Source organism: Hipposideros armiger, unplaced genomic scaffold (assembly GCF_001890085.2).
Source record: "Hipposideros armiger isolate ML-2016 unplaced genomic scaffold, ASM189008v1 scaffold_68, whole genome shotgun sequence".
NCBI classification, from domain to species: Eukaryota; Metazoa; Chordata; class Mammalia; order Chiroptera; family Hipposideridae; genus Hipposideros; species Hipposideros armiger.
The window spans coordinates 1,961,633-1,985,833 of record NW_017731418.1 but is presented as its reverse complement, the minus strand read 5'-3'; the positions used below and the strand labels follow the sequence as shown (position 1 = coordinate 1,985,833).

At 36.3% G+C, this 24,201-nt stretch overlaps 1 protein-coding gene across 1 annotated transcript in view; it reads left to right on the top strand.

The window, feature by feature from the left end:
- Positions 1–15,134, top strand: part of DHX15 (DEAH-box helicase 15) — a 53,817-nt gene extending 38,683 nt beyond the window's left edge. Inside the window, exons 7-14 of the mRNA XM_019642422.1 lie at positions 2,209–2,295; positions 3,315–3,464; positions 3,844–3,952; positions 4,307–4,498; positions 7,360–7,482; positions 11,464–11,654; positions 13,229–13,398; positions 14,569–15,134. Of these exons, the coding sequence (XP_019497967.1) occupies positions 2,209–2,295; positions 3,315–3,464; positions 3,844–3,952; positions 4,307–4,498; positions 7,360–7,482; positions 11,464–11,654; positions 13,229–13,398; positions 14,569–14,686 (1,140 nt within the window). The 3' untranslated portion in view covers positions 14,687–15,134. The remainder of the gene's footprint in view (positions 1–2,208; positions 2,296–3,314; positions 3,465–3,843; positions 3,953–4,306; positions 4,499–7,359; positions 7,483–11,463; positions 11,655–13,228; positions 13,399–14,568) is intronic.
- Positions 15,135–24,201: the final 9,067 nt, after the last annotated feature.

Genomic DNA, 24,201 nt, shown 5'->3' with positions numbered 1-24,201 from the left:
AGACCTCTTATATAATCACAAGCATGTAGCAGGTTCTTTGTAGTTTTAATTCCATATTCATTATCTTTTTTTTCCCCACAACCTTGTTTTAGCTAGACTGATAAGCAAGAGTTATCAAAGAAAATTGAAGCTTGATGGTGTTAAAACCTTTTCACTATTACTTAGCTACTTAGATTTGACTACCGGCTCTGCCACCTACCCCTAAATTCATTGCTGCTTTTCCTACAAGACACTTTCTAGAACAATATTAAACTCAGGCTTTATTTATTCAAGCTTACCTGTCAACTTAATATACCTTGTTTATGTTTGCTTTGGTTCTAGTCATTGGATGTCCCTGTCATCTGAATGTCCTGAAAAATGTATTTCAGTAACTTCGAAACACCTCTGGTTTCTTATTCATTTTCTGATTAGCAGTCATTTAAACTGACGAGTGGAAAAAGGCCACATTGTGTTTTTAGACATGTAAATGATTCTAAAATAATACCCTGTTAGTGATTCTCCAGTAAGCTTTTAAATCGCCAAAATTTCCTGTTTGTATGCATTCTTTTGTTTATGTGCCTAGAGGCATTCTTGCCTATATGGCCTTGTTTAAGCTAAACCTTCTATTGCTGTTGCTAGTGCTGTCCCTTTTCTCTTGTGGGTAAGCCCCTCCTTACCTTCAATAGCTCCTAAATGCCATTTTCTCAGTAAGCTTTCCTTGTCTTCTCTGTGAAAGTAAACCCTTTTTAAATCTCACAGGGCATCTTTGGTGTCATTTACACTTTCTATCCATGTCTAATCTTCCTTTACAAACTGTAAAAGCTATAAGAGCAGACTCTGTATCTGATTTATCTTCTGTGTCAGCTGCTTGCATATACAGGCATCTCCCACTTAATGGCAGTTATCTGTTCCTCAAAATCAGATGTTCTGGGTAAAAATACTAATGATCTCATTTTTCCATTGTTTAAAAAATGAAAAAATATGTAACATGTTATTCTTGAGTCCCTAACCAATTTCCTAAAATATAGTAAAACACCACATAAAAAAGCAAGCTATCATATTAGTGTGTGAATGCTTTAAACATTATGCCCTGTCATTAAAAAATTTAACTGATTCTTAAAAATTGCTTTTATACAGTGACATATTACATACCATTCCCTTTGAGATTGTATACTTTCCAAAACATCTACATTTGATTTTCATGATCTGCTAACTCTTCCTGAATTATAGTTTGAGATTTTTTTTACCTCCCCATGTGCCATTTTGTTTAAAATGTTGTCAAGTTTTGGTGACACAAAATTTTTCTTTGTAAATATTACCTGAAAATTTTGAAAGATGTACACGTTTTGTGGAGTTTCGGTATTAACTAAGAAGTGTGTCCTTACGGAGACATTCCATAAGGTAAACTTATATTGCTTTAGTGATATTTTCCTTTCGATGCTGTCTTAACTGTTTGAATAATCAAAACATAATTGGTTAAGTGATAACCTGAAGTAGTAGCTTTTGTTGAAAAATGAAGTTGTTTTGATGAGGTAAATGAAATTTTGAATTTTTTTTTTTTTTTAAGATTTTATTGGGGAATTGGGAGAGGGGAACAGTGTTGGGCAATCAGGGAAGGGGAGCAGACAAGTTGCTGATCTTTGGTTCTTTAGTGTAGTTGTGGAGGACGTCACTTCACTGGCCCATGTTGGTATTATCATTGCGCTCTTCTCAGGTGAGACAGCTCGGTTGCCGGCCTCTGGACGGCCACTCACACCGGCTCTTGGCGGCTCACACCGGCTGCTGGCTGCTCACGCTGGCTGCTGGCCACACACAATAGCTTATGGCAGCCCACTGAAGCAGGGGCTGCAGCCTACGCTGTCGCCGGGGACTCACGGCAGCCCAGCTCCAGGTCGAGCTGTTGTTCACCATCTTAGCTGTAGAGGGCGCAGCGTCACTTGCCCTCATGTGGGATCCGAACCGGGGTCCTGTTTCTCAGGGCTGGCATCCCAAGCCAGCTCTTAACCAACGCGCCACTCAGCCGGCCCCTGAATTCTTAAATATTACTCTTTATATAGCATTGGCCATTGAAGATCAAACCTTACTTTAAGTGTATTTACTGGATTGAAATTCGATGTTAGTGAAAGTTAAGAGTTAATCTTAGTGTCATTTGAATTTTATTTGACTTAATTTATTTTATTTATTTTTATTTTATTTGATATAATTTATATACTATTTCTTTCTAAACAGGTAGTTGTGTCAACTAATATTGCAGAGACTTCTTTGACAATAGATGGTGTGGTATTTGTGATTGATCCTGGATTTGCAAAGCAGAAGGTACATATTTTAGTATGATAGTTGTATATAAATTAGTGTTAGCTTAATAGTACTTACTGCCTACTCATTTACTGGCTGAAATTTACTTTCTGAATTCTTTTTTTAGAATTATTTTTCTGTTGTGTTTGATAGACTTCTGCTATATGAGGCATTTGTGTTCTAGCTGTCGCTAACGTATTAAGCCCATGTTTAGTGTTTTCGTCTTACGCTCTTTTTCTTTTAAGGTTTTATTTATTTTTAAGGCTGCATTTCCTTTGTTTCAATATAATGGTGTTTTGGTTTGTATGTTTATTTAAGGAATATGGGGGTAGTAATAAGATTACAGGATTATCATCCCTGCAGATCAGTTACCCAACTAAATGATAGTTTCTGTTACGTTCCAGGCATGGTATTCGGAATAAAGGTATTATGTTAACCTCCAGCTTAATAATACTGAATCCCAAGCACTTTTGCCAAGTGAAGTGACTACTCAATAAATACTATATGTTTTATTCAAAGATCTTTGATTACATTTGATTATATTTTATACATATAATTGGAAAATTTTGGAAAATTTTCATGTTTTTTGATGGGAAAACTTTCCGTTTAAACTGAAAGCATGTAACTGACTTCTTCTGGGCCAAGTTTAAAATATTTTTCTTGATGCCCACTCTGCACATCAGGTGCTAGAATTGACAGGTTCTTTTCAGGCAAAAGCCTTCAGCACTATCCACTATAAAAGCAAGGTAAAACTGGTAGAACTGAAATTATTTTAAATTAGGAAGAGTAAAGGTGATCTGTGTGTTAGATAAGAGCTTTTTAATGTTAATTTGAATCTTTCAGAATGGAGTCAGAATATCTGAAAGTTAAGGCATAAGGATCACGAATTCTCTGCCTCTGTGGCAGTGTGATTGTGGTGGTCATCCATACTACTTTGTTTATTTGAGGAATTAACTGGGGGCCTTGGGTACTTCCGTTCAATCACACTTTTGTGTTTAATTGAAGAAAGAGTCATTCTTCTGTTATTTCCATTCTAATAGGTGTACAATCCTCGAATCAGAGTCGAATCCCTGTTGGTGACAGCTATTAGTAAAGCTTCAGCTCAACAAAGGGCTGGTCGAGCTGGACGTACCAGACCTGGGAAATGCTTCAGACTTTACACAGAGAAAGCTTATAAAACAGAAATGCAGGTACGAGGTTTTACTGCATCCTTCCTATGTATTTGGAAGGTTAAGTTGAATTTGTTACCAGAGGAAATATTGCTTCATCTTGCCTTTTGGCGCCAAAGGCTCCTTTGTTTTTTCCTGTGTGAGATGACTGGTAGGTCTACCAGTACAGTTCTTGTTACACTTGGGAGTTGAGGTGGACAGCAGCAGTAACACTTTGAACCCTATAAAGATAGTTCACAGAAAGTATCATTCCTTTGGAGTCTTTTCCACAAGTATTTTTCTCATCTCAGTCAATGGTATAGAAATAAAGCTAAGGAGGCAGAGAATAGATATGTTTTGTTTTCTGGAGCAAGAGGATTGAGGAATATTTAACAAAACAAACATTTTTGTTTTTTGCTAGGATAACACCTATCCTGAGATTTTGCGTTCTAATTTAGGATCAGTTGTGTTACAGTTGAAGAAACTTGGTATTGATGATTTGGTGCATTTTGATTTTATGGATCCACCAGGTATGAATTCTCAGCATATATTATCAAAACTTTTAACCAAAATTGATTCTCTTTCTCTTTATCCTGTTTAGTATGTGTATTAAAAACATTTTGCCCTTTTTTTGGAATAAGCATCAAGTAAGTTCTATGTGTTAGCATTAAAACTAAAAGAGTATCAATTATATGAACAAATTTTTCTTTCCTTCAGAATCACTAAATTCTGAGAAATGTCTGTAATTGAGTTTGTTGACAGTTTGAGTTTTTAGTTTGGTCTATGGTAGGATGAAAAATGAGATTGCTTTATAATAGTTTGTACTTTGTCAACATTTTTGCTTGCTGAAGGCAGCTTGTCTAATAGATTGCCTTTTCCCCCAGCTCCCGAAACACTGATGAGAGCCCTAGAACTTTTGAATTACCTGGCTGCTTTAAATGACGATGGAGATCTGACTGAATTGGGATCCATGATGGCCGAGTTTCCTCTAGACCCACAGCTCGCTAAAATGGTTATTGCAAGTTGTGACTACAACTGTTCTAATGAGGTCCTATCTATTACTGCTATGTTGTCAGGTAATAGAGGGAAAGGAACAAAAACCCAGCTCCTCAAAGTTTGGGTGGACTTCACTTTTGGTTTTGTTTTTTAATATTTAGTATGATAGTGGATTTTATAGATGGTTTTAAGGAACTCATTCTGTTTCCTAAATACCTTGTAAATAGCTTTATAATGACATATTATTTAGAAAAAGTAAAGTAAGTCATTGTGCACAAAATACAGTAAAAACATTGGCTCTCTTGAGTGCAAATAAAAATTGCAGTAAGAAAATAAGTCTGAACACCATTGTAACAGGTCTTTGGTAGGTCCATCAGTTTGGTGGTTTATTACTGACAATACAAGAAGAGCTTTGTTCTAGTGCTTGGCACTATTAAGTGAGCCTGAGACAAACCCAAACCATCATTTGATGTAAGCTTTTTCTACTTATATAAAAATGCATTCCAGTGGCTGTCAAATTTCCAGCTTAGCATCAAATAAATAAGTAGTATTGTATAGCTTTAGGCTTAAAATATAATCTGATAACAGTTCTTTTACAATAGAAGAAAGACACTTGATTAAGAAAATATACCTAATAGAAAAAATTGCTAATTTTGAAAACTGGAACATGAAGCTGTAGGTGCTGTTTTAGTAGCAGTAAAGCTTAATCCACAAATGAATAGTAATTTGGAAATTACATTTTCTAAAAAGAAGAAATATTGCTAACATACAAATATACATTGACTTTTCTAGCTAAACATAAAAGTTTTTATTGACCATGGAAGTAGTCTATAATACTAGTTTTAGTACTGGGGAGAATTGACTTCCGGTCACAGAGTGGTTTATTGGTCTTTATTATAATTTTATTCCTCAGATAATTCAAAAATCTTATATGGAATTAAAGAATAAATTGAAAACGTTTCTAAAAATAAAAATTTCGGCCTAGTTTAGATGTATGGTATATTTTAATGGTGTGAATTTTTTTTCCCTAAGAATTAGCTAAAATGTTTTTTTTTTCAGAGTTATGACTGATCAGACTCAGAGCAGATGGGCAGGGCAGTGTATCGAATTATTTTAATTAAATTGTAGTCTCACTTGCGGAGGTGGTGGTAGGTTGTTGTCTGCCTTTCTTATATGTCGTGTGTTAGATTTCCCAGTGGTGCTTATCCCAGGATTTTAGTTTTTAGAGAAAGTAGAGGGCAAGAGTTAACAGATTATTTGTGTATTTATTTGTTTTTATTTTTCCAAGTTCTCTTATCAGGTATACTATATAATAACCATTGTTGGAGTTTAGTATGTTAGTCCCTTACAAAATTGGTCATTGTGATGCAGTTGAAATCTTCCAACTACATGTCTTATTTGTAATAGTTCTGCAAAACATAGGGTTTACTGGTTGTCATTTTAACACATCAAGAGAGTGAACAGCAGTTATTAAGCATGGCATTTGTTGGGGGAAATGTTGAAGGACGAGGAAGAAGTCATGGAACAAAGATTGCTGAGCTTGTAATGCTTTGTTTTTCATTTAAATAGTTTGTGAAGTTTTCTGGTCCTGATATAAATAGTGCAAATCAGGGGCCTTGTGGGACGCTACTTATTCCTACTAATAACTGGTAGCTAGTTCATATTAACCTTCACAGCTATGAGAGGTTTCTGTACTTTTATGAATTACTTGCTTCAATTACACTAAGCAAGACTTTTAATATTTACTGTGATCATATGTCGTTGTCTCTCTTTGGCTTCTTTGACATCTTTAAAGGGGAAACTGTATGGGAAAGAGCAATTTGATACTGTATATGATTTCATTGTCAATTATTCCCATTATCTTCTATCTGAACTGATAATTTATAATTTTTTGAATTGACAAGGTTTTAACAGCTTTAAAAGTGTGTTGACAAAGTCCCAAGCTGTTAAGTATTTTTATTTTCATATTGCTTTTATGACTATGGAATTGCTAAAGTGAATTAAGGAAAGTTGTATTTCAAAAAATGTAGTGCACGCTTTTGTAACAACTTAAAGTTTTATGTGAATTAATATTGAGGCTCAAAAATACTGTAGTTAACGTATTTTGATGACCCTTGAAATAATGACTGTTTCAGACTAATTGTCAACTTTTTAAATAATTGGATTTTGCTTTTATGTTGAGGTTTTGATTCAAATAAGTTTTTTTTTAACTTGGGACTTTATTTACTAACCTTATTAAAATGTTGAAAAATTAGGCTGAATATCCCCAGCCTTTTTGAATTTTCTTAATTCAAAGGCGGTTTAACCTTCCACCACTACTGCTATCATCAAAACCCAAGATTTCATTGATTTTTTTTTTTTGATTTTTTTTATTTTATGTTTACATATGCTTCTGCTCACCGGTGCTAATAGTGATACCCACCAGTTGGTAATAGCCACAGCACTAGGGAAAAAAATTACGATAGAAATGTGGCAGTAGACTGGTTGGAAAGTTCTTAGCCCTGCAGTGGGCAAGTGTAGCTTCTTAACTCTCATAGCCATTCAGTGGATTCAATGGGTGGCCTTTTGGAAAAATTACATCTAGCTAAAAGGCTATTGACACCATAATTCTGGTTATTGGTAGAGCTATCAGCACTGGTTTTTGAAATAAGTTGAGCTTTCTAGTATCTTGATGGCCTTCAGAATAGCTGTCTGATGCCTACTTTTAGATCTAGTTAAAGTAATCAGGTACTCTGTAGCTTTGAAACCCTCTTGTCTTACAGATGGGGTTAGGTGTTGGTGTACCAAATCAAGGTAGTAAACAGTCCAAGATGCAGTTGGAGGCCATCCTGCCCTGCCCTATGCTCTGTGAACTGACCTAGCTAGGCCTTGTTCCTCTATCTGTGAATGCGTGACTCATCGATATGGGCGTTTGTGTTGGGCCCATACCAACCTTGTTTAGTCCCACAGTGTTTTGTTCGCCCCACGGAGGCCAAGAAAGCCGCGGATGAGGCCAAGATGCGATTTGCCCACATAGATGGAGATCATCTGACGCTGCTGAATGTCTACCATGCTTTCAAACAAAGTAAGTGTAACTTAGATTGAAGGCACTCTTTCTGCCTACATGTCACCTGCATCATAGAAGATGTTTCTTCATCTTCTTTCATTTATTATTTGTAACAATTAGTTAGAACCCCAGAGGTACTTTAGAAAAAACTAACTGAAGGTAAATATTGCCAATCTTTTTTAAAGTTTTACTTTTATAATCAGGGTAGGAGGACACCAATTTTAGAAAGTTGGAAAACAGCAATAAAAATGAAATACTTGTATAAAATTTACCTCTAACACACAGATTTTTATATACTTATGTTTATTTCCATACATTTTTTTGTGAATAGTTTTGTATCATTTGTAGAATCATTACTGTCTAATATTTTTTACTAATAAATAGCTCTTACATAAAATAAAACTAACAAAATAGAAAAATGGACAACAAATGTAAATGACCATTCTTGGTCAGGCTATAAGTGGTCTGTAAATTCTCATGAGGGGTAAAATTCAATTCTTCAAGAAATGCATTTTGGTTGAGATGTACCATTTTCTCAACTATGTAATTGGCAAAGGTTAAAAAAACAGTAAGCTGTGTATGAGTGGGTTTAGTGGAACAATTATACTACAGAGGTGGGAATATAAATTGTCTTTATGAAAAGTAAATTTTATGTTATCAAGAATCTTAACAAATCCTTACCCTCTGACTAAAAGTAATCTATGAAATTATGTTTTAGTATTCTGTGGACAAAGGTAATGATTAAAGATTTTCATCCCAGAATTATTTATGATAGTAAAAATTGAAACAACCTAAATGCCCACCAGTAGAAAGATGGTTCAGTGATTTATGGTATAGCCACATGATGTTCTAGCTTTAAATCATGTTTTCAGGGACTATTTAATGACATGAAAAACATTTTCCAGTTAATCAGATTATTGCTAGATGAGGAAAACTGCAGAAGTAACTGTAACAGATTCTGAAAGTGTTTGATGTCTACATATCAGTAGGTTAAAGACTTTATCCGTGATAGGACAGGTCATTTCAAGAAATCTATGTTCCTCTTGTGTGCCAAACTGTATCATACTGATCAATACTGTGTGACATTAGACACATAACCTATTAACAGACTGTGGTAACTATTGTAAAGGGAAGGTGTTGAGAAGGAGCAGATTCGCATCCATCTTGATTCTCAAAATCCTTTGATATTAGTAAGATATTGTTTTAAGTGGTAATTAAATGACTTGTATAGGTGCAGGTGTTTTTGTTTTTGTTTACCCTATTACTCTCACAAGACATGTTAGTCTTTTAAAATTAAGATAATGTTGTTTTGTCATTTAAGCTTTTGATAAGTAGCATGGCACTGTATTTGGATTTCATAAATTGTGTTACGAAAATAAAATTTAGGATTGAAGTTAGACCTATATTTTGATTTTAATTATGAATGTAACAATGCAGTGTTTGAAATTAGAGGATAAGATTTAAAAATTAAAAGATTACTAAATAATGCTTGTTCTTCATGTACATATTTGATAGGAGCTTTCTGTGAAATTATTGAACAGTAATTATCTACAAAGGTTTTATCCTACTCCTAAATAGAACTAGCAGAGGAAGTGTTATGAGTTAGAATGATAGATAGCACCCACTCACTAGTGCTAATATCAAACTTCTAGATCTATTTGGACATTTCATATTTATTTAATTTGGAGTGTTTTCACTATGATTTCTAAATGATGCTATGTTATTGAAACATTAAGTGTATTTGAAAAATAGCAAATATATTTTAGATATTAGTCAGGGGGTCTATTAGATAAAAGGGTTGATTACATAGTAAAGCTAAAATTCATCTTAATACTGCAAGGTGTGATAAAAGAATACGGTAAATGTTTAAATTTTAAAGTTATTACAGTAAAAGACACATTGCCATTAATCCCCCTCGCTTCGAGCACACTTATCCCATCGTTTTTCCACTTTCTGAAGCAGTTCTGGAAGTCCTCTTTCATGAGTGTCTTCATTTGCACTGTCATGGCTGCTTCGATGTCCTAAATCATTTTGACTTTGGGAAGAGCCAGAAGTCGCATGGTGCCACATCCAGTGAATAAGGTAGATAAGGACACACCATAATGTTTTTATTTGACAGAAATTGCCATATCAGAAGCGATGTGTACACGGGTTGTGATAAAAAAATAACGGCGAACGTTGCTGCCGAGTGCCATCTAATAGAAAGGCAGGGATCTTCAATATTCGAAGCGGTGTGTCGAACCTTAGTAAAATGTGTGACAAGTTTCAACTTGTTTGGTGCAGTCAGTCAAGTGTGAGCTACAGTTGAGAGAAGGGGTGTTTTAAAGTGTGTGGTAAATGATCCTCCATCATGACAATGCTCCGTGTCACACATCACTTCTGGTATGGCAGTTTCTGTCAACTAAAAACATGACTGTGTGTCCTCATCCACCCTACTCAGTGGATCTGGCACCGTGCAACTTCTGGCTCTTCCCCAAAGTCAAAATGATTCAGGACATCGAGGCAGCCATGACAGCACAACTAAAGACATTCACGAAAGAGGACTTCCAGAACTGCTTCAGAAAGTGGCAAGAATGATGGCATAAGTGTGTTCAAAGTGAAGGGGAGTATTTTGAGGGGGGTTAATGGCAATGTGTCTTTTACTGCAGTACATTTTTTTAAATTTAAACATTCACCATATTGTTTGATCATACTGCATATTAATTCTAAAACTTCAGAACCTCAGAAAAGCTAAACTCCTGAGTGAAAATCAACACTTTTCAATAGTCCCCTATTTTTATTGTTTTGGTTCGACATTTTCATTGCCTTTCAGCTTGTTACAGAGATAAGCAAAAATACCTCCAACGCATTCTTTCTCTCTGTGTCATCTGAACATAGTCAATGCTTTGTTTTAAATGTCAGTAAGTTCAGGTGGATACCTTTTGTTTTGCATTCTAGGTGGGTTAATTAATGGACGTTTTAAGCATCAGTCCTTCAATTTAAAGATCCATTTTACTACCCCACCCACCCAGCCATTCTGTTTATGAAATGTGGCTACATTTTGTAATGGGTAAACATTTATTAATATATCCTCTGAAAAGCTATTAAGAAAATGTACATTATAATTGGTAGGATCTTAAAACCAAAGAGAAAAGAATATGCCAAAGGTTAATATGTATCACAGAAATTGGAGATGGATCAACACAGTTCTAATTTTTAAGATCCCCCACCCCCATTTTACAATACCTCTTAGGTTTATCAAAAGGCCTCCTTGTGACTGTCTTTGGGACATAAAGATATCACTGTATAATATTTTACATTATGCTATAGTTTGAGCTCTCAAGATGAGCAACACTTGGTTAGTTGGAAGCTTGTTACAGATTCTTCAGTGGAGAACTATCCCTTTGATAATAAATACATGTAATAAAATTACTTGGAAGTGCTTAAATTTAAGCCTTATTTATTAAACATGAGTGGGGGGCCTCCAGACATTTTTGTAAACTGTATCAGTTGTATTTTAAACCTTGTTTCTCTACTGCTAAGAGACACATGAGTCACAATAAAACTTTAACTACTAGCTCAGGAATAATTAAAGAAAAATACACAGTAATTATTTGAATTTCACTGTTAGAACAATCTCAGGCTGTCTTTTCTTTGAAAATGAGAAAGACATAGCATTTTGCCAAATTCCTTCAACCCACCCCTGTTAGACCATCTATTTGAAACAGCCAGCTGGATGTTCATAGGTAAAATAACTCAATTCATTAAAAATAGTTTATTCAGAGTCATTGTTTTGTCATCCAATAGCCAAAAACCCTAGAGTTATTTCTGATTTTGAATTTCACTATAGATTTTTAGGAAATTTGATAACGTTGTGATTCATTTATAAAGATGATTTGGATAAATCCCCTTTCTGGATTACTGAGCTTACTCTTTATAACAATTTTCCTTTTTAATTAGATGATACACCTATTTGGATGATTCATGTCCCCTCTTTTTTCCCTCCCTCCACCTTTGTAGATCATGAATCGGTTCAGTGGTGTTATGACAACTTCATTAACTACAGGTCCCTGATGTCAGCAGACAATGTACGCCAGCAGCTATCACGAATTATGGACAGATTTAATTTGCCTCGTCGAAGTACTGACTTCACAAGCAGGGACTATTATATTAATATAAGAAAAGCTTTGGTTACTGGGTATTTTATGCAGGTATGTGGATAATACAGGAATACATAATTAAATGTTTACATAACATTGTTTCCTTCCTATAACAGCCCTTTGAATCCACTTACACACAAGTCAGTTTTAAAAAGCCTATAAATGTTGATCTTAAATGTTATGTGTAGATTCTCAAATGAACTAATACACTAAGAAGATTTGTGTCTCCTGAGTAACAAATTCCCTAAACGGCCAGTTACCAACCCAGTTAGGTAGAGATCAATTTTAGAATTATTTATTTATTATTGGAGTAGTTTTGTTAATTATCTCTTCTATCTCCTGCTTGTTTGTTCATTCTCTCTTCCAGTTATGTCTGTTAAACAAGATGTGGCCTGCCTTTAGGCCATATGTGCTCAATAAATAGAATGGACCTAAATGTATTGAGTCAAAATAAAAATAGTAGATTGGTGTATTGTCTGTATCAAAGTAACTATAAAAATACTGTGGCATCATATTATTAAATCTTATGCTTATTAAAGTTAGGTGAATAGTAGAGTTAGGTATTAAAATTTTCCAGACTCGTAACGATATTCATAATATATACTAGTGTATACTAGTTTGTTTTTGACATGTTCTTAAATTTACTTTTAGTAATTGAAAAAAGATAAAGCCATATTCTAACATTATGGATGCCTAATTTTTAAGATTTAAATTTGTTAGAAAAAAGGCATGCGTTATATAGTACCTGGAACTTAGGAGCTTAGTAAATATTTATTGATTGAAATTGAGTTCGTTTTCTATTAGTTATTATTCATTTCTATTCATACACACTCTTTATATTACTGGAGTTCTAGAATTGGAAAGGGTGTATTAGTTACCTGCTTCAATATTTGTTAATTAAATGTTAGATAAGAGCCACCCATCAATGTGTTTGATTATAGACATAGAAGTGATACAGGCAAGAAACACATGCACCATCTCTTTTTTGTTTTCCCTATTCTTTTTTCTTTTCTAACCTACATCTTTTCTTTATAGGTTACTTTTAGTTTCCACTCCTTTTTGCTCTTCTTTATTTTTCTATCTTAAGCGTGAATCTTCTGGTAATTGTTTTCATCTACTCGATAGTTGTCACCTGGAACTAAAGAACCCCCTCAAATAGTCTAAGACAGGAGAAGGACTAGATAGTATGTATTAGGCTCTGTGGGCTTATTGGGTCCTTGCTGAAACTACTCAACTCTGCCTGCCCTTCTAGCATGAAAGCAACCATGAACAAATGGGTGTGCCTGTGCTCCAAATAAAACTTTACTTATGGGCACTGAAATTTGAACTTACTCTGATTTTTACTCGGTACCAAATATTTTTCTTTGGATTTTTACCCCCATTCATTTAAAGATGTGTAAACCATTCTTGGCTGACAAGCCTTACAAAGGTAGACAGTGAGTTGGATTTGGCCTGTGGTAAGGTACTTTGCTTTTAAGTCAGGCGGTGATAAATAAGTATAGCCATGGAATAAAAGCAAAAGTGAGGCCTGCCTGTTCCTAATTATATAGGTCGCTTTAGACCACTTTTGTATTACAACTAGCGCATCAGAAACATTGTGTTAATTTCCTGGTTTTTGGTTTCAGGTGGCACATTTAGAACGAACAGGGCATTACTTAACTGTGAAAGATAACCAGGTGGTTCAGTTGCATCCCTCTACTGTTCTTGACCACAAGCCTGAATGGGTGCTTTATAATGAGTTTGTTCTTACAACAAAGAACTACATTCGGACGTGTACAGATATCAAGCCAGAATGGTAAGCAACACCTTTTGTTCTAATAGTTTCTGTTAGCCTTTTGCTCGGAATCTGACTTTCTTACAGGAGTCCTGTCCTTTCCCTCAGAGGGGAACTTGGTATTCTGTGTGCTTCCGAGTGTAGTAATGAGGCTTGGACCTGGCGCTGTAGTTGATTTCTTGCAGTCTGCTTTGCTAAGAAGACAGTGGGGTTTCTGGTGTGGGTTTGGGCACTATTTGGAACTAAATATAAAACTACAGTTGACTAGCAGCAAGAGGGCCTTTGGAGCTATTCTCTTACTGTTGTGATTAACTCAGATTCCATGGTTCCAGAAGTCAGTCTTTCCTTTATATTGTATCTGTCTCGTTGTAATTAGTCTCACCTATTTATTATTTATATGTTGGTGCTTTAGGAGCTAAGCAAGCATAAAAACTATGCCTCTTGTATCTTAGCATATTTGATTTTACAAAATGTAATCAGAACTGATTGTGTTATTTTAAGCAAAATTAGCGCGCGCGCGCGCGCACACACACACACTGCCCTTGTGTGTGTGGGTTTTTTTGTTTGTTTTGCCAGAATCCATTCTATAACTTATGATGGGAACCGTCAACCAAGAATGGGGACTGAAAGCACTTATTTTAGTTGATGTCACTTGCTTTATATTGTGAGGCTTCTTTCCTATACTGATTGTGACTTTTGACACTTAAATTGTGTAGGACATTACCATTTTATCTTACATGCTTTGTTGAGAAAAAATTGTATGGCTAAACATTAAAAAAGATTTCAGTCGAGTGTATTCTTTTGGATATGGAATTATATTTATAGTTATTTAAACTTTGAAAATGAGAAGATCCAATCATTTGAATACCAAGATGTTTCTTATATGGAATTTGTATTACTATAACCCTGGAGAGAGGTTGGTCAAAATAATGGTCTAGAGAGAAGAAATTAATGACTTATGTTAATATCTTTATATTAATGTAAATAAAGCATTTTTAAGAGAATTTATCTTGAGTTTTTTAAGTTTATAGAAAGTCTGATATAAGACAATTTCCAGCTTACTAGATAGCACATTGTGTTTGTAGGTTTGCCTTTGCTCCTCAGTATATTAATGAGTAATGCTGATACTGTTAGCAACCGCAGTGCTTTAATTAAATCTTAACTTGTTAATTTTTCCCTCCTTCTGGACAGGTTGGTGAAAATTGCCCCTCAATATTATGACATGAGCAATTTCCCACAGTGTGAAGCAAAGAGACAGTTGGACCGCATCATTGCCAAACTTCAGTCCAAGGAGTATTCACAGTACTGAACTCAGTGCTCAGAACTGAAGTTACTCAGAGGACAGCTTTAAAGATGAATGAACTCAGAAGTTCAAGTTGTGCTCTTCACGTTGGTTCAATAATGGCCTTTATTTGAAAGCTTTTTAATTTTTCTTTACAGTAAATATTCCATTCTGATTTCATAAATTAAACATTTATGCCTCCCTTTTGTGTTGACACTGTAGCTCATACTGGAAAAGTCGATCAATGTTTTGCAGTTTATTGAAAGTAGTTCTATATATAACAATGTTATAAGCATTTCTTTAGAAATGGTTGAAAATGCTTCTAAAATGTGATTATCGACCATGGTATGCATGATCGTTGTAATTGTTGACATTCCTTTTAGAAGTTGTGAAATGTTACAACTTGTGCTTATGTAGACACAATCTTCTGTCTCAGTACAGAGGCACTGACTTCAATAAAGTCTATTTATACTAATTTCGGCCACAGCACTTTGATATCTTTGTTCTAGTCTCTAAGTATGGCTTCTTCTCTTCCCAAATGTGGGGCTTTTTTCCTCCCTATTGTAAGTATACTAGGATATCATATTTAGCATCTTCCCACAAGGACTATTTCTTATATAAAGTACTCATTAAAGCAGTATTTTAAAAACCATATCTTAGAACTTCGTTAGGTGAATCAGGATGTGATCTAATGGGATAAAGTATGCAGTTTTTATTCAGAATTGGATCCCAAAAGGCAGAATAATGAGTTTTCGCTTCATCTTCAAGTTCATTTTTTAAGGCTGATAATTAGTATTTTGTTAACCACATTTTTAGTAGATTTTTTTTTTTGTCAGAAACATTCTAAGCACTCTAGCCTCTGAAAAATTTGTTCGTTTGTATCAAATAGATAGTAGGGATTATTATATAGTAGATCTTGGTCTTGATCTCAGTGTTGGATGTTTTATGCCGTATACAAAAGTAATTAGTGTTAAAACGTGAATTTGACTTTACATTTCCTATAACAGGCAGTAGACAAGTGAAAAACCCTTTTGTAACCATAAATGAAGTGTTTGGTGTGACCCATAAAAGCGTCTGTAATAAATCACTCCTTTCACTTAAAGACCTAAGCACTGTACTCCTTAATGTTCACACACCCTTCTTCTAGCCCTCCCCCCTTGTAAAAATGTTTAAATGTTAAAGGACATTTATAGGTGTGTATAGTTGGAATTTAAATATACTTTGAAGCATATTTCCAATGTATGGCTTAAGGAAGTTAATTAGGCAAATTAAAGAGTTTTTCAGGCTACTTACATACTTTTCAGTGTAGGTAATTGTTAGTAAATGATGCCTAGTGGCTTAAAGGAGGTAATGTGCTTTGTAAGTACCTGATTTTGTTCCCATGGAGGAATTTGCATGCTGAAATAATATTTTAGGTTACATTTAAATTGGTTAAAATTTTATCCTACATTAAGTATTGGCAACATTATCTGCTAGAGTTTTTTTAGATTATGTTAAAATCTAGACACTTGGTCAGAATGTTTTTCATTAAAAAAGCAGCTCTTGCCAGAGTAGTATGTTGCCTGTTAAAATTCACAGAAGTATGTGGTTTGTAAGACAGCTGCATATCTTTATAATCTGACCATGTAGCCAATTTTAAACGGATCTCAGTGTAGTGCATGCGTATGTATTGCTTAATCTAGGGGGTTTTTAAATCTGATATTAAACCATTAGATTTTCTGATAGAAGAACTTAAGTTATAAAGCTCCTGACACGTAGAACAAAGTTTGGCTTTTGGCAAAGTTTTCTAGGAATGGTGTGTGTTCTCTCCTCGTAAGTAACGAGTGTGCACTGAGCGTGTCTACGTGAGGAAAGAGAAGCGGAGCTTTTGGTCCGTCGTCATGCCGCTGCGCTGTCTCCAGCTTGGCGAGGCTGGCCGCATCTCACTAAAGCCGCGAGTCTCTTCATCATTGACGCTCCTGGCAAAGGTATGGCTTTTAAAACTTGTGTTCTCCGACTCCTGTTTTAAAGGTTTGGCAACTGAGCACTAAAGCGATTCCAATTTCCCTGGTTCACAATAGGTGGTTACAACTATAAAATGAGATCTCTGTGATGAGACAAAATTTCCTCTATAAAATGTAGAAAGAGGTCTCTTTGTCTCCCAAATTAAAATAGTAGAGCTGCTGTTTGTTGTGACTATGGCATGAGGAAAGGAGGCCATCAGCCAGTAGAACTCGTAACTATGAGTTGAGGAAATGAACACAGCTTGTGGGCAATAGGACAGGATAAAATACACCCTGTAATCAACTTTTAGCCAGAATCCAAAAAGCCAGAAAGCATTCAACGCTCAATGTTTTTTATATAGCCATGTGACTTAGTCCTAGCATTTTAGGTTCATAAAGTACCTACAAACACTTGGGGTTTCCTTCTGAATAATTTTAATGGCCACCCCCTCTGCTCAGATACTTGAGAGAAAACCATTACTTTGGAAGACAGCTTAATAGTTCTGTTAGAAACACTAAGCTTAAATCTAGCTCTTCCTAATCCTTCTAGAGCAGTTAGTTAAATACGGCTGCTGTGCAATGCCATGGGAATTAACTGTCATCTTCCTTTATCATGAGGAAGAATCGCCGGTTTTCCCCTTAGCCTTCCTCTTGGACATGGTTTCTAGATACCCTGAGCATTCCTGACACACCTGTGCCAGGTTGCACTCAATACTGTCTCTGATCTGAACAGGGCTAAGTGCAGGACCATGTCATTCCCAGGGGACCAGGCCTGCCACTGCTGTGAATGCAACTTAGATTAACATTATTGATAAAATGATTTACATTAAAAGAAGTAAAAAAAAGTTACATTAACCTTTCCAGCAACCACAGCATGCTTTTGGCTCATATCAATCTTGATACATTTAAGGCATCGAGTTATTATTACATGAAAGTTTTGAATGTGGCTCAGGGCTGAGAAAAGACCCTTACAGACCTTGGGCAATGTTAATCTTTGGCAACTTCACACATTTAAATGCATCTAAAGCTTATCAAATAACATTTAAAATATCAGACATTTTAAATTTGCTTCTTAAATAATTGGAATAGGAATATCTTAATTATATATTGTGTTCTAATAGTTCCAGAATTCTTAATAATGAGAAGCTAACTTACATATTGTTTTCAAATGCATTTTTTTATCAATATTGAGTTTAAAAAGTAAAGTTGAGAGATTTGGTATATACTTATTTGAACATTGATTTGAATTGCATAGTTTCTTTTTGTATTTGAGAAAGTAGAGGAGGAGATTATGTTCTGGCCTCAGCATTTTGGATAGTATCCTAGTACCGTACCTATGGATAAAATGGCCTTGTAGATAACATTGCAGGAAGTGGTCAAGTAATTTTTCTTGCCAGAGCCAAGACAAACGTGTTCATTGAGAATTTCTTGCTGCAATGACTTTTAACAACTTCTCTTGGTATATACTGGCCAGATTATGGGAACTTTTCTATTTTTGCTTATTTGAATTCTCTAGTTTGAACTTGATAATTCCTCATTTCTAGGGTATTCGAAGTGAACCTCACAAAAGCAACTCTTTCTAATCACTTCTGTTACCAGTTTAGCCCAAACCTGAAAGGTACTTAACGTTTTTTACATTAATATGTCGGCATATTTTATTCTGTTTGATGCTATTTTTTTGTAGTGTCTTCATTTGTAATTAGTAGTAGACTATAGTAAATGGAATTTGCTGGTTGAAAACCACATTTACATAACGGTTTTTTTTTTTTTTTAAGCATTACTCCCTGATAGCAGTTTTCTTTTACTTGTTAGTGGTTTTTTCTTCATAGAATTTCTGTATAAATGGCTTAGTGGTACTGATCATTGTTCATTTTATTAAGCACCAATTCTGGAAAGCATTGCGTGAAGCTATAAAAATAGATTGATACATTCTGAAACTATCTCGAGTTATGGTCTAGTTGGGGTTTTAAAAATATGTGCAAAGATCTGTAATATAAAGCAAGGTATAGTGAACATGGTAACAAAGATCAAAGAGCTATAGGTGTCAGAAAGGAAATATGGGTTAAGATTAGGCAAGTATTGGGAAAGTGATGTAAATAATAAGCAGCCAAGTAAGTTAAATGGTTAAATGGAATCCATTGGAAGTGGTAAGGGCGGTGACAAGCTTACATCCCTGGCTCCTGGCTCTAGCCAAGGGTCGGCAAACTGGCTCACGAGCCACATGTGTCTCTTTGGGTAAGTTCTGTCTCAAAAGTTTGCTGACCCCTGGAAGAGCCAATCCTGTCCCTCACAACAATTTAAAAATTATTTGAGAGCCATAAATGTATTTTTACATTACCATTATGTGAATAATATCCTTTAAAAATTTTATAAATGAGATTATGATAGTTTTATTTTCATTTTTACTTGTGAGCTGAAGTTTGCCTACTCCTGCTCTAGCCGGTTATGTCAGAATGCCTGATGGTATTTCAAACAAAGCTAGAAATCCAAATTTATATTATTAGGTTGGTGCAAAAGTAATTGCGGCTTTTGCCATTACAAGTAATGGTACAAATCGCTATTACTTTTGCACCAACCTACGAGAAATGTTTGCTTGTCTTGCGGAACACTCGCAAACCATGTTACTCGCAATCCAAGGTTTTACTGCATATATATTTTTTTAACTTAAAGCTGAGTTCTGGGCAGCCATTTGCAAACTTCTTGGTTAAGTAATCAGGGAAACAGTTGTGGGGCAGGTTTAGTTGGACCTCAAACAAATAATTAGGATTTCAATAGCATTAAGGATTTCTTAGATGATTAACAGCGTTTCAGGCAAAGGGTCATAGGTCATAGACAGGTTTTAAAGTTTGGCTTTTAATTGAAGTATGATATACATAACAGAAAACTATACCTTATTAGGTCTACAGTTTGATGAAGTTTGACAAATTTATATAATCACAATAATACATGTTCATCACCCCAAAGTTTCCCCTGTGCCCTTGTGGCTAATCCCCTTTTCCCCCACGTGCTTGGCAACCGCTAAACTTTCTGTCCTTTTAGTTTTTTCCCAGAAGGTGATAAGTGAAAGCATACTGTGTGTAGTGTTTTTGTGTCTGGTTTATTTCTGTGTTTATATAATGCTTTTAAGATTCGTCCATATTGTATATATCGGTACATTTCTCTTTGTTGCTGAATAGTAGTAGTCCATTATGTACATACCACATTTGTTTATGTATTTACCAGTTGCTAGAAAGTTGGGTTATAAAGTGTTTCTCTGCGTCCTCGCCAACATTGTATGATTATCAGTTTTTATGTACAATTTTAGTAGGCAGGTTGAGTGTACCTCACTGTGATTTCAGTTTGCATTTCACTAATGACTGATCTTTAGTGGTGCTGAGCATCTTTTCCATGTGCTTGTTTGCCGTTCATAACTCTGGTAACTGGTAACCTCCTTAGCCCTTCTTATAATTACTTCATTGTTGAGTTTAAGAGTTCTTTATGTATTCTCCATCCAAGTCCTTAATGAGATACGTGTTTGCAAATGTTTTCCCAGTCTGTTGGCTTGTCTTGTTATTTTGAGTGTCTTTCAAAAAACTTAAATATTGATGAAGTCCACTTTATCCTTTTTTTTTCTTTGATTCTTTCTTTAATGGTTTGTGCTTTGGTGTTCAGGGCCAGTTTTGATGGTGTGTTAAGAAAGCAGCAAGGAGTCCAATTTGGCTGGAGCATGATGTCTAAATTGTTAAAAAATGATTAAAGATGGAGGTCTGACAAGTTTGAGAACTTGTTTCAACAATGTTGCTATCCTTTTTTTGATAATCAGAGGGATTATGAGTTTGTACCAACTGGACAGTAACCAAGTTTACTATTTGGAAGTGCTGAAAAGGCTGCGTGAAAAGTTAGATGACCTGAGCTTTTCGCCAACAGTTCATGGCTCTTGGATCACGACAATGCACCATTTTACACGGCACTGTCTGTGAAGGAGTTTTTAGCCATTAAACAAATAACTATATTGGAACACCCTCCCTACTCACCTGATCTGGCTCCCAGTGACTTTTTTTTTTTTTTTTTAAGATTTTTATTGGGGAATTGGGGGATGGAAACAGCACTGGGGAATTGGGGAAAGGGGAACAGACAAGTTGCTGTCCTTTTGTTCTTCAGTCTAGTTGTGGAAAACATTACTTCATTGGCCCAAGTTGGCACCATCATTGCGCTCTTCCCAGGTAAGGCAGATTAGTCACCGGCTTCTGGATGGCCGCTCATGGCGGCTGCTGGCCACTCAAGCTGGCTGCTGGCTGCACACGGTAGCCCATGGCAACCCACTGTAGCAGGGGCTGCAGCCTATGCCCTCGCCGGAGACTCATGGCAGCCCAGCTCCAGGTTGAGCTGTTGTTCAGCATCGTAGCTGTAGAGGGCAGTGTCACTGGCCCTCACATGGGGGATCCAAACCGGGGCCCTCGGGCGTCCCAAGCCAGCTCTTAACCAACGCGCCACTTGGCCAGCCCTCCCAGTGACTTCTTTCTTTACCTGAAGATAAAGGAAATATTGAAAGGAAGACATTTTAATAACATTCAGGACATCAAGGGTAATATGATAACCGCTCTGATAGGCATTCCAGAAAAAGAGTTCCCAAATTGCTTGAAGGGTGGACTAGGCACTGGCATCAGTGCACAGCTTCCCAAGGGGAGTACTTTGAAGGTGACCGTAGTGATATTCAGAAATGAGGTATGTAGCACTTTTTCTAGGATGAGTTCGCGAACTTAATTGTCCGACCTCGTAGGTCATACTTTATTTAACACTTCATGAGCCTCCTTTGAGAGAACTGCAAAATGGGGTGGAAGGCACAAGAACCTTTTTTTAATTTATTTATTTTATTAGTTTTAGATGTACAAAACAATGCAATAGTTACTCTTTTTATGCCTCACAGAGTGACCACCCTCCTCCCCCCAATCAACCTCCACTCCCCACACTACATCCCGTGACCATATATATATATATATCAAATCTTAGTTTACATAAAATATTTTTGAACGTCAGCTTCAGATGTTCAGTGCAGTGGTCAGGCCTCTACACCGTCCATGAAGCAGTCTCCCTAACAAGACGAGTCCGTCTGACCCCCTAAAAAATATTTACAACATTATTGATTATACTCCCCAAACTCTTTCACATCCCTGTGGCAATATTGAAGTTACCAATTTATGTTGTCTCGTCCCTTCCCCTTCTTCATCCCCACTCCCTTCCCATCTAGTAACCCTCAGTTTTTCCTCTGTGTCTCTGAGACTATTTCTGTTTACAATAAATATTTAGTTCTTTAGATAAATAAGATCATATGGTATTTGTCTTTCTCCAACTGACTTATTTCACTTAACATGATGTTCTCTAGGTCCATCCATATTCAAGAAGCTTTTATAGGATAAAGAATAAAGAACAAGAAAGAGAGAAACAGAAAATACCTTAGTGGCTGGGGCCATGTGGTCAACCTTGTTTGGGGTGAAAAAGCCCCAAGTTGGCTTGGCGTTAGGGGATTGGCTGGCTGAATATCCTGCATTTCTGGTCAAGCGGGGCATTTACAGAGACACTCAAGTTATCTAGGTTTTGTTTTGCTGATGTGGCACCCTGGAGCAGCGGCTTCATCTGGTCCCTGAACATTTATTTCAACAGTGTTATAGAGTGAGGGCAGACGAGGCTGTGAGTTAGGCTGACTGAGTTGCCAAGGGCTTTGAAGGCCTGCTCAAGAGTGGATTGGAGTTCAATGCAGAGGGTAGATCGTGAGTGGGGCTGGGGGACAACACTGAAGTCACTTAGAGAAAATATAATAACCCAGGTAATGAGACTGAACCTGAACAGAATACGAGTGAAAGGGCAAGAGCTGAAATAGTGATATAAAGCAAAGGAGCATCACAGATGGCTGGTTTAGGGTATATACGTGAATGAATTGCTTGGTGTGCCAGTCGTGAATCTAGGCTTCACATCATTTTTTTGAGATCCTAGTTGTCACCCAGAAAGAAAAATGGCAGAGATTAAAAGTATAGAAGAATCTTTAATAAGGAAGGGAATGGGAGAGGTGAAGGAGAGACCAAGAAATAAAACAATCTCCATAGTACAGTTTCATGTAGCAGAGAGGTAAGATGGATGAGAATTGTGAATCTAGAAGGCCATTGGATTTGGTATTTAGCCAGCTTTCAAGGTAGAGGCTGCAAACAGATAGCCAGAAGAGCCAGACTGGCGTGAGGGGTCTGTTTATGTGGCCCCCTGGGGTATTTCAAGGCAGTTAGAGCCATTGTTTAGAAATGGAGAGAGATCACATAAGGTTCAAAATGTGCACACATCTGGTAAGGACAAGCCTAGTAATCCGCATTGGGGTGTGGCTGTCCTCAGGCAGGCACAGATTCTTCAGTTTGCCAGATCCCCTTGCGTGCCTTCATTTTGTCCAGCTACCTGGCCTCTAGGCATTGTTAAGAGGGGCTTTGAAGTGGAAAAACCTTGAAAAGACTACTTTTTACAAGAAGTTGCATGGTTTAATATTGAGATCAAGAAGAGAGGGGTACTTTTTTTTTTTTTTTAAAGAAAACCACCTGAACATATTTAGGCAAGACTTTGACCATTGTCTTAGGAGAAACAGGTTGAGGCTAAGCTTAGCGGCATTAGCGTTGGAAATGAGGAGAAAACTTTTCTAGAATAGGGTAAAGATAGAAGGGAGGGTGAGGCACCTCAACTCAAATGGCTTCTTTTATTGGGATGGGGAGGATATCTTGATCTGAGTGTGAGGTAGGTCAAGTTCAGCTTTGAAGGAGGGGAGTAATGTCTGAGACTTGCCAAGTGATTCAATTGTTTTAGCAAGCCATTAGGAAAAGGATGCCTTGGGGTCATGGGTGTGCTTGGATCTTAGGAATTTGATAAGGAGTTCACTCTCGGGTTTCTGATCTGTGATCTACAGCCTGGGAACTGAAAAAACGGAGCCCATGTTGTGGAAGATGGGTATGGTAGGCATGGGGAAAAGTGGGAAAGTCTTAAAGACCTTGCCATTTAAAGGAAATCATCAGACAAAAGCAAAAGTTCTTTATTTATACTTAAGGTTTCGTGCATTCTGTGTACTTAGATTTGGATGGCAACTATACCCATGAACTAACTCATCTAGTATCAGTGAGTTGACCATATGCTTGTATTCCTGTGATTTGGGATTAGTGGCATTAGTGAACATATTCTTAATGCTCGTTAGTAGATATGATGTCCTTGCTGAGAAGTGTCGTCATTTCAGCTCATAGATTTGTTATTCATAGGAAGAATTGTTGGACAATTGAAAGAAATTTTGATTTAGTGAAGAAATCTGAGGCATCATCAGGGAAATGAGGTATGCTATCAATTTTAGGGAGTGGCTTAAAACCCTTAATGGAAATTTATGTTAATGCTCACAGAGGTGTGGTTTTAATTTAGATTCCTATATAAAGAGATAGGATTGCTAAATTAGATGCTAGGGAGTATTTTGGCTCTGACACTGGCACTGTTTGAGTGCCTTATCATGGAACCTAGTATTCGATCCACAGGGAAAACTTACCAGTGCCAACCTTCTTTAAAAGGGAA